General features: G+C 35.9%; 1 protein-coding gene across 2 annotated transcripts; it reads right to left on the bottom strand.

Annotated features, from left to right (window-relative positions):
• Positions 1-731: 731 nt before the first annotated feature.
• LOC148928613 (uncharacterized) lies at positions 732-4,851 on the bottom strand. Of its 2 annotated transcripts, XM_089056489.1 has the most exons (7): positions 4,572-4,851; positions 4,303-4,435; positions 4,061-4,164; positions 3,717-3,888; positions 3,502-3,639; positions 3,225-3,384; positions 732-3,140 (listed from the first exon to the last, which is right to left on the bottom strand). In XM_089056489.1, exons 1-7 carry the CDS (start codon positions 4,637-4,639, stop codon positions 1,063-1,065), a joined length of 2,853 nt encoding a protein of 950 aa, XP_088912615.1. In that variant the 5' UTR covers positions 4,640-4,851; the 3' UTR covers positions 732-1,062. The 2 variants fall into 2 exon arrangements, with proteins under 2 accessions (XP_088912615.1, XP_088912616.1); XM_089056490.1 differs by lacking the exon at positions 4,572-4,851 and having other exon boundaries at positions 4,256-4,378.
• Between the last annotated feature and the right edge of the window lie 6,971 nt (positions 4,852-11,822).

Raw genomic sequence — 11,822 nt, 5'->3', positions numbered from 1 at the left:
TCAACCCAAGAAAATGCGTGGCAGCAGCCAACACCAAAAAAAAAAATACTCCCAAATCCTTGATTACGATTCTTACGCATCCTTCTCTGTGGGATCGATCCCTACTTCCCTATACTAGGTTTAGTAAAGTGGTTGAGGGTTTTTGAAGCGGGGAAGTACTTGTGTGTCCGACGACCGGGATTCCACGCAACCTACGAGTTCCTAGACCAAGTGATCTAGTGGACTTGCTGGATCTGGGGAACCTGCCTTATTTGAATATCGCAACACTGCACACACACCACACTTGTACTGTCACAACCAACAGGTAGCTCCAGATACGCACGCAGACCCGCCCAAAGGACAGCCGCGGAATCACGTTCAGCCCGGTCCCGACCATGGTTTCGCGTCGGCGTATGATCCTGAGCTTCCCAATGAAAGAAATAAAGTCCCACGTTTTCAATAATTGTTGACCAAAGCCCAAACTTTCTCTCAAAAATTTGGGGATCCCACTTTGGAAGCTTAGTCCGTTTTGGCCTGCATTTAGTTTAGTTGGAGGGATTGATTATGCTAATCATATTTGTTATTTGGCACTTCTTTCTAGCTTACTCTGTCATAACTACTTCTAGCACTATACAAATAATTAAAATAATAAAGATATAATTTTTTTGTAAGGGGAAAAACGTTTTAATCACAAAAAAAATATGAACTCCTATAGCTTAAACATGTCTGATAAAAATGTTGAAACAGTATAATAAAGAAATAATACCATCTATTTGCACAGCTGAAATCCATAAATTCCAGCAAAATACTATGTAAGTATCGAATAAAATGTTCAATTAGATACACCTAAACAAATATGATATGGCAAAGTATGACATAGGAAGAGTCTCATAGAAAGCATCTAACTGCAAACATGGTGGGACATCTATGGAATTAGAACTCGCAAACTGTAGAAAAACTCGAATTTACATGACAATATCTATATATTCACAAGCATTCATGAGCTTGGCCTCACCATCTTCCCACGACAATCCCTTGTTCCGTTCACTAAAAAATTACGTCCAAAAAATCAATGAAACAACTTCAAGAACGGTTCTTCTGAAAGAACTGAACAAAGTTGTCATAATCAGGAAGCTTCGGATGAACATGGCTAACTTTCTGGTTACTAAAGTCCGTGTTTGAGGAAGTCTTGTTTAGCATCTTTGGATTTGGCTCAGTCTTTCTCAGGGGTAGAGAGTCCTGTTCTGCACTAAGCTTAGATTCTTGCACACTCCCAGAATCTGCCATTTCTGAACCGCGTTCATATAGCAATCCACGCGCATTTGAATTCGCGGGCTTAGTAGCCCCTTTTGATGAGTTGGACAGATAAGACTGAAACTGTTGTTGAAGTTCTGCTGAGGCTGGTTTTTGCTCCATATGCTGTTCGCGGTTGTCCAATTTACTCGAGGTCCTCTTAGTCTTGTAGTATCTCTTTGGATATTCAGAACTGGTAGAGGTGGTTGCTTTTCCATCCATGCCATTATCTGCTTTTGATCTGAGCTGCAGCGTGGACTTCTTAACCACTTCTTGGTTAGAAGGGACTGCTTTTGTTCTTCGAGAGATTCCACTATGCAGATGGCTTGTTCTTCGTCTAAGGGGCTCATCCTCGTCCAAATCACTGTCGCTGGATCCAAACACTGAATTTGAAGCTGCAAAACTTGGCTTGGTTTTGAGATCCTTCCCACCTTTGAGTGTAGAGAGTCTGTGTTTGTAGTCCAAACTCTTCTGCAACGAATCTTCTTCGCCTGAGCTGTCAGTATCTGGTGTAGACCGGCGATCAGGCTTTCTATTCTTAGGTTCCATCCTAGGACTCTCATTCTTGGATGACGACATGTCAAATTGTTTCTTCCCGAAAGATGGATAGTTGTACCCTTTATGTCGAAAACCACCTGTGAGTTTTTCGAAATTCAACCCTTCCTCTCTCTCAGGACTCGAGTTACCAATTTCATTCCGATTCTTTTGTAATACCAAATTTGGTTGTTTACTGAACTTTGCAGGAGGATCAGCATCAAACTTTTTCCCTTGGTTTCTTTCAGGGTCTGTTTCCTCAGACTCGTAGTCAGACGAAAGTGACACTTGTTCTTGATCATATTGAGGCCTACTTTTATCCTTGAAATCAGAAGTTTGCCCATCTGATTCATCAAATTTCGCAGCTGTGGAGTCGTCCAGTTTCAAGCCATGCATAGACCGCTCCGGGTAATCAGAATACGAGCTCTTTCTATTTAAAAATCCAGATGAAGATGGCTTCTCTGGCTTGCTAGGTGTGGATTTAGGACTCCAAGAAGCAGTGTTGGTTGAAAAGTGCTCATGTGTTTTGTGGCTTGATAGTGGCAGTTTGAATGGTTCATCATATGTAGGGCTTCTATCAAATCCATAATTTTCAGCATCTGAATCAGACTTTTCGAAAACTAGATCAGATCCATGGGAGCTCCTCCGGGAGGCCTCTTCATCGATGCCTCCCCTTCCAAACCTAACAAAAGAGCTCTCACCACCATCGTATCCAAAATCTTCATAGTTGGGGTTTGAGAATGCGTTCATATTATTGGATACACTAGAATGAGTTGGAACAAAACCTTGTTGTTTCCCCGTCGTCTCAGTCCGATACTTGAAAGACTGCTTTTGAACACTCCTTTCACCTCCATAGGCCTCATTTAACGAGTTCTTTCGAGAATACCTATCTACGACTGGAACATCACGCTCCATTGAACCATCATCATCAGTTGAAGCTCTAGATTTTAAAGAAGATGAGTGGCTGTAATCTTTCCTACTATCATGGCCATCCCCCAATCTTCCACCGCTGTTGTTAAGGCTCCCCCTATCCATTTGCTCACTCTGTACCCTACTATGTTCCGAAAATGATATGTTTGACCTCATGTATGTGTCAGGTGCCCTGCCTCTTGGAGAATGATCATCCGATTTATGTGATTCAGTAGAGTACTGCCTCGAAATCCTTCCACGACTAGATAGCTCTGCAGCGGCTCTAGCAGCCATGCTTGCCAGTTCAGCAGACTCAGCAGCTGCCTGTGCAGCGGAGGTAGCATCCGTGAAATTCATGTTCCACTTCTTTCCATCGCGGGGAATACCATTACTATCCCCTTGAAAAAATTGTGTCCTCTCACCACCTAATGTTGAACAAAGGAAAAAACAGTAAAACTCAGCAACAGAAGTACCAAGTTAATTAACATCTGAATTTTCAAGATCATTACCTGAGTTAAAACCAGATACTTGGGGAGAGTCGGGCCTTTCTGTTCCCGGTGAAGTTCTATGATCGGCCTGGGTGAAGTGCAAGGTTGAATCATGCAACTGGCTGCTTCGAGAAGGTTCAGGAAGGCGGTCACTCTCCTTCATGAAAGCAGTTGGTCCACTCTGATAAGATTGAACAATGGATATCATAAATTACCAAAAGCTTTAGAAATGTTAGTCCAAATCTAGATATAATATCACATACAGTATGTAGGATGCTTTACAGAAACTAGGCCATACCAGCAAATCACTGGCTGGTTCGTTGTTCTGCTCGAATGATTTAGGTTCCCATTTGACGTTGTGCTCCTCTGCTATCGCTTTCAAAATTTTAGTTTTAGTCTCTCCATCAGGTGCCAATACAGATAACTTATCAACCATCTGCAATAGAAAAGCATAAACAACAAATCACAGATAAGATGCTTTGGTATAGCAACCCGAGCACATCCAGAGCATACCATACGGCTGACACCACATTCTGGACGAAGTTCTATGGCTCTAGCTATGAAATCTTTTCCGTATTTCTCTGTAAAATGCTTCTTGACTTCTACAAGTTCAGGTACATCTCCACATCTCGGGGAAGCATAGACTAGGCTTGCAATTGCCTCTTTCAGGTCAACGGGGCAACTCCTATGAGATAATGCAGAAAACAGATCATAAATGATTACGCCTCATTAACAGTTCAAGTATTTATGCCCAAAACTTCGTAATTATTTGGATAAGAAGGATTTAACTAACTACAGTAGGAATTTTACATATATGTCTCTAAAGATATAATAGCCTACTACTTTGATCCACATACTTCTGAGATTCAATAACAGGCAGCCTTGCAACAATAAGTTGGCAGTATATTCCGATGAGATCGAATGCAGCCATCATCTTATCTTCCCTAATCACGTGCTCAACCTGAAATATTACGATAGTCGTGAATAAGGTCTCATCTAATCTAAGAATAGTGTTGGAAACGAGGAAATTAAATTGAGTCAACTAGGCATACCATTATAGCTCGATTTCTATGAAATTAAAGAGATGAAGAATGATTACTCGGATTCGAGCCGTTTGATCTTGTCCAGATTGGAGCAAGAGTGAAATTTCCCTCCTCATCTGATTCACCTGAGCTTCTTTCTTGTTCCTCAACAACTTGAGCCGCGACGCTGCCAGCTTCAACGACGTCTTGCTGCATCATCAAAATTCAAATATAAACATTTTAAATACTGGACAAAAATGGATATTCAAATTTAATTTTGCTTTCGTTTTTGCTATTTCTATTTGAAAGTGATATTTGGTGGATGATTGAAGAGCAAAGGACTAACCATTTGGAAGAATTGAAGCTCCGAGAGAGCAAATCCTTTGAGCTCTTTAGAAACTTGGATTTCTTCATCCACTAAAATTTGCAAACTAATCAACAACGGATATCCAGGCTGTGATCACTCAGCATAAACTTCACAAGACCAGAAATGGAAACTTATAATTCGGATTATTACGAATATCTTTTCTGTGATTAGTAATCAGTTATCAACTTATTTTATTCTGCTGTTGCATTGGATTTGGGGGAACTTTGTATTAAGGGAAGATTCAGGGCATTTAACTGCCAGGTTGACTTCTCTCAACTCATTTAATCAAATGTCAAATTGCCAAAAAATAATGAAATTTGGTATATTTTCATAAGTTCGCAACTTTAAAATTCAGTCTATAAATTCATAATATTTGGATTTATTTTCAATTATCCAACAACAAAGACCCTAATATACTGATGAAACAACGTCATCATTTTGTTTATGAATATCCACATTATTTAATTCGCAATCGGTGATGTCTATGTACTATGATTTATGAGCTACCATACGTTTGTATCATATCCAATTTCACTTAAATGTTTTGTTGTGGGATAATTAAAAAATATTTAAATTTTATAATTTTCAAACTAATTTTTAAAGTTATAAAACATATACCAAAATTTAACTAAATTTTATGATTTTTCTGGAAATTTGCCTTTTTAAACTTCTCATTTTGCATGAGTTCATAATTAACAAGGCAGAAAAATATAATCCTATTTGTTAGGGGTAGAACTGATACATTAGACAATGAACCAAATTACTTAAATAAAGGAAACTATATACTTTCTTCATTCCGTCCCACAAGAATATACACTCTGTTTTTTTAGTCTGTCCCACAAGAATATGCACTTTTTAATTTTAAAAAGTCTTTTCACTCTAATAAGGTGAGATCCATTATCCACTAAGTGCTTGTTCGGTTTATCGTATAAAATAATAGTGGATGCAATATAGGACAAGAGGAGGACGGGCTTTATCTAGGATTATTTTAATATTAGATTTTAGATTACTGTTCGGTTGATTTGATTAATTTAAGACAATTGAATAAGATTTGCATATAGTGGAAAAGGATTACTGCCTATACAAAATATAAAAGCATAATTATAGCACAAGCATTAGTATTTATTTAATTATTTAATTTTCACCACCTCCTCCATCGACCATCACCATTCCCCAAACTTAAATATTTAATTTAATTTAATTAACATGACTACCCATTTTCCCAAATTTTGCAGAGCCCTTCTTTTCATACTAGGAAATAGTGCATATCGGCTGCGGATAACAATTCACACCCGACCACAGAATAAATCGATCAAAATAATTCGTTGTATAGTTGGCGGTGCACAGCGGGGTGAAGCAGAGGTGGGAGAGAAGAGAGATGCGACAATTTTAGTCGCAGGGATTAGGTCCAGATGGATAGTCGCGAGATTAGAGTCAAAAACAGTCGGTCAATGCGGGCCGTGATAAAAGAGACGCGGGCCGGCGGGCCGAGTGATAGGCTCTGTTATGGTAACCGAACGCTGGATAATCCAGTGACTGAGATTGAGTCCGGTGGAGTGGCGGTAACCGAACGGGCACTAATTGTACATGTTATGCACTACTTTGATATGTGACTAGATGCGGATTTTTCGTAATCTAAAGATAGAATCTTGATTTGTTGGGTAATGATAATCAATATTTGAAAAGTGATAGTATTGTAACTTTATATCGTGTTTTGGTGCGCTGGAAATGTAATTGTCCTAAGAAATGTTTGAACAATATTTTATTGGACGAAACCTTTAATTAAAATGGTTAAAGAGTTTTAAAGGTCGAAACAATATTTGGCGATGTTCGTCATAATTTCATTCGTGATATAGGTTTAGAGGAATATTAATTATAACGATTCTCTTTATTTTGCTCTGTGTTTAGTGGGAATTAATTATGTCTGAGGTTAAGGACTAAAGTGTTGTTAATGTAAATTTTGACGAAGACCCATGCTAATTGAAGTGAAATCTTATGGTCATTATTTATATGGGCGCAGTGATGGTTGTTGCATCGTGAATTGACCTGAAATTAACGTGTGACAAATTAGTCCACGTCAATGTCGATATCAATTTAATATTTATTCTAAGTCGGCGTCAATCATTTTATAGGTAAGTTGCAAACTTTGAAATGACAAAAACGAATAATCTGCAGAAAGTGTAAATTGGCGAGGCCTTACCGTCGTTTCCGAAGGTTCCTATGGAAAACAGCCAATTTGGGTCCAATATTTCACCCCACTTGCAAACAGTTTATTCACATAAATCCAAGTTTAATTATATACTGTAATTATTTTTGGATGAGAACTACACTGCAATTTAAAATAAATTTCCGATTTAATTATTTAATATTGTGGTAATTATCTCTCTCTCTATACTCCTTAAAAGTAACGAATATGCGTATATATAACATCACCACACCACAAAGTGATGGTACTAAATATTGCATCTGCAAGCTGTTATAGGTAATTATCATTATTCATCAGCAAAAATCGCCACCTACCTAACAACATACTAATACTATTAAATCTTTTGGTGTTTCGTTTTACCGTACGTATGCATTTATCCGTAATTAAACATTATTGTATATTTTGGGTCAGGTATTTTAGATAAATCAACATTAAGTTTTTCCTTACACTTTGAGACGAAAATGCTGAATATCAGAGTCAATACTATTTTATTAAGAATAATATTGGTAATTTAGAATATTGAATTCAAAGTAGTGAATATCTTCTAGAACGTCATTATCGTTATTAATTTAATCATAAAGAGCATCTCCAAGAGAAAAAGATATATTGAGAAGGTATATTTCGCATTTACCTTCTAAAAAAGGTTATTAGACCTTCTTAAAAAGTAATAGACTCCAAGAAAAGAAATAAATTAAAAAGACAAATAAAAATAACTAATCTTTTACCTTTCTTATCAAGAAGAGGTAAAGATACTTCTTAAAATGAAAGAATGTATAATACCTTCTCAAATACCCTTTCTATTGAAGCATGAAATTTTATGAAGAAGAAGTAAATATGGTAGTTATTTCTCTTTACCTCTTCATTTACCCTTTACTTTGGAGATGCTCTTAGGTGACAATTAGGTTAGATTGTGACTAATTATCACATGATAATTCATTTAAGATTTAAGTCATGAGATTATTTTAGTGAGAGGGTGATAACTATGACTAATTATTGCATGGTCACACCTCTTATCAAAGTTGTTTATAACCTTTTTAAGTTGCTAACTCTGCTAACTCACCAACACATTGTATTAAAAATGTCAACACGATGACATTAAAATGTCAACACATAATGTCAACACAATATATTGAAATGTCAACAAAATCATATGTTAACACTTTAATGTCCTTGTTGACATTTTTAATACACTACGTTGATGAGTTAGCAACTTAATTAAGAAAGTTAGCAATTGATCACATCTCTTATCACATGATTATCAGATTCAATCTTATGAATCAAACATAATGCATACTCCCTCCGTCCCCGATTAGGAGTCACACTTCCGTTTCTGCACCCGTTTTATAACAATGATAATAAATAGTTAAAGTGGAGAAATGGTAAAATAAGAGAGAGAATAATATAGAGAAAACTATTTAAATATGAGATATTATTTTGCAAACCAAACAACCCCAAGTGAATAAAACAGTCACTACAAGAAAAAGAATGGCTAGATACACTTTTTAATGATTCAAAATGTCACCGACGCTTTAAAAAGTATCCTTATTAATGATGTGCCAAATAACAATAATGACCCACATAGTGAGCGTGGTGAATTAATTTGGGATGCTTTTAATAAGCGTCCCTAAATGCAGATTAGAGACAGTATTAAAAAGCGTCCCTTAATACAAATTAGAGACACCATAAGAAAGCATCCCTAAATGCTTGGAGGCATATTGTGACTCTTACCAAACCCTTTCAATCAAGAACAACAAAACACAATTTCACTTGCTCAATAACTTGTAGTTGTACACATGATCATATGCTAAATTTTAGGACCATACATTTCAAATACATACTTGTAAAATAAAGCTTCATATCCCAAACCTATCATTAATTCTGCAAGTTTTCAACTTAACCAACCAATCAAATATCTTCATGCATCGAAAACACAAAGCCCTTTAACCAAGACTCGACCTTTGCCTCATACAAATAACTTACATTAGTGTCAATAGACAGCCAAAAAAAAAATAAAACCTTTCATCGCAACAAAACTTATTGGGTGACAATCACCTAAGGTGATAACCACCAGACGGCCATCCAAGAGATCAATTAACATTCTTCCATAACAGTGAGTTCTCTTGCTCAATACCATACCTATGAAAAAGAAAGAAAGAAAGAAAACATTATAATAATCATGCTATACAAAAATGTACTTTACACGAACATAGAAAAGAGGTACTGATATGTTACCATGGTTCTTCAGCAGCAACAACTTTAGAATTGTATGGATTGGATCAACAGCTGGCGTATAAGCATCTCACATGACCTACAATAAAAAAATAGGTCTCATTGTGAAAAAAATTCAGGTGCATAATGCAGAATTTCATATGGCAAGCATGGGAAAAGTTGATCATGTTTAGAGTTACACCAAAATGGATGTATTAATTAAGGAGGCAACATTCATGTACATAATAACTGGCAAAAGCAAGTGACCTAAAGCTTGCATTGAAAAACAAGAGTCAAGCTTGAAAAAGGAGAGCGATCCACCTCTTCATCTTCGTCCTTGTTTATAACAAATGTCCTTTATTACATGATCTTCTTCATCTTGGTCAAGCTCCAATCTTTTGTTTCATTCATAGAAGGACTGCTTCTCTGTTTTTCATACAAAATGATTTGTTCTAAGTGAGTGAAAATTGCACCTTGCTAAAAAGAAGATGCTTGCGCCTTTCCACACGCAGTTAATGATATCTTTGTTGGTCTTTTCCTCGAGAGTTTATGTAACCCAAACTAATAGATGAAAATTAAAAAGCGTTACAATATGTCTCCAAGCAAGAACTACGATAAAAAGCGTCCCTAAATGCTTGCCTCATGAATTGGGCTTCAGAACATAGAAGACTTATTTATTAATCACATCTCCGATTCCAACGACATCAACAATTGTTAAGGTTGGTTAATTAATTTCTTAATTAAATGCTGAAAACACATGAAATATATTAATGATTTAATGACAGAAAAATCTGTAGCCTGGGTATATATATAATATATTTGTGTTCTTTTGCTTATCCTTAGATGATTTTTGGTGGTTCATGTACAGAATTGGTTCATATTTTTCTATAACAAGGAAAAGACGGCACAACAAATTGATGCTCATGCAATTTGAGCAGAGGCTGAAGGAAACGGAGGCAAAGACCAAATTTATAGGAACAAATAAAGCAAGCATTAAATTTATTCAGCTTAAAGTTTCCAAAAAAAAATTTTTTAAAAAGAAAAAAAAGAGCACATTTAAATCCCCTTCTGGAATCTACACTCAATCACCTCGAAAAATATCATCTGAAGTCTAGGAGTGGGGAATTATACCGAAATACCGGAATACCGGACTTACCGTATCAAAAAAATACCGAAAATACCGAATTTTCGGTACGGTATGATACCGTAACGAAAGATTCTTTACGGTAACGGTATTAGATTTCCTAAAGTGCGGTATATCGTGGTATACCACGGTTTACCGAAGCGTCGGTATATATCAACGATTCGGTATATCGTGGTATACCAGTATACCGATTGATTATTACATATATATAGGGGTGATGTATTCATTTTTAATATGTAAAACACTTGTTATCTATTGGATCTTGTGATCTAACGGTTAGATTAATGTCACATTTCATCTAATAATGTAGATTATTACTCCATCCGTCCCACTTAAGATGACACGTTTTCCTTTTTAGTTTGTCTCAACTAAGATGACACATTTCCTTTTATAGAAACTTTCTCTCTCCAATTAAAACATCCAATCACTTTTTCTCATTCCTATTAAAATATTCATCTCTATTTCTCTCTCTATTTTAATACTTTCACACACCTTTTCTCTCTCCAATTAAACACATTAACTAATAACTCCTAAAATCCCGTGCCGGCTAAGGAATGTGTCATCTTAGCCGGGACGGAGGGAGTAGTATAATAATGTAACTTAACTAATAATGTATTATTTTAGTAAAATAATATAGCACTTTAGTGTAATAATGTAGCTTGACTAATAATGTAGCACTTTAGTATAATATGTAGCTTATCCCAACCATCCAATCCAATGACCCAAAGACTGTGATCTGTTTGATGCTTAACACTAAGGAAGTAGTAGGACCTTAACGTTCCTCATATATATATTTATGTTATATTTATACTAAATTTTAAAAAGAATGACTGTATGAACAAGATTTGATTCAAGTGAAGATTAATTGTTTTTGGATTTTTTGAAGTAGTTGAACACTCGAATTGTTTTTTGAATATTTTGAGTATAATAGATTTTTTTTCAGTCTAACAGGTATAACGGTATACCGTACCACATTTCGGTATACCGCAAAAGTACGGTATACCGAAAACACGATATGGTAATTGTATCAAAAACTACCGTACCGAATTTACAGTATATCGGTATACCGTAAATTCGGTACGGTATCGGTATGGTGTTTTGTCATACTGTAACTTTCGGTACGGTATACGGTATGACACTCACAGTACGATATACCGTACCGAACCACCCCTACTGAAGTCTATAAACTTTGATTTGATATCATTTGAATTACTAATTCACCGCTTCAAACTTTTTTTTTGGGTGAAAAAATACCCTCAAACCAATGAATTTAGTTATTTATTCTCTCTTCTTCTTTAAAATATTTAATTTATCTCTCATTCTTTCTTTGTAACTATCCGACTTTTTCTACTCTTTGTTGTTCTTGCAAGTACATTGATTTTCAAGCCGAAGTTTTTTTCCCTTTAATCTTGATTTCTTTTTGTGGCTTATAGTGTTGGGCTTTCACGATCGATCAAGAAGAATTCTAGTTCTTTGTTTGAGATAATTTACTCGAGAAGCCTTTTATCTCCCAAATTAATCATTTTCAAGCCCAAGTGGCTAATTCTTTTGACCCCGAAAGTGAATTCTTTTTGGCCCACTTCAGCAATCCAAAGAGTTTTGTTTTTTTTAGCTGTTTTTCTGTTCCAACGTGACTCTGCTTTACACACGATATTTCACCATCCTATAATCC

This window comes from Salvia hispanica, chromosome 4 (genome assembly GCF_029641045.1).
Source record: "Salvia hispanica isolate PSC_SH4W2 chromosome 4, Shi_PSC_v1, whole genome shotgun sequence".
NCBI classification, from domain to species: domain Eukaryota; kingdom Viridiplantae; phylum Streptophyta; class Magnoliopsida; order Lamiales; family Lamiaceae; genus Salvia; species Salvia hispanica.
The sequence above is the reverse complement of the archived record's forward strand: the minus strand, read 5'-3'. Positions and strand labels throughout refer to the sequence as shown.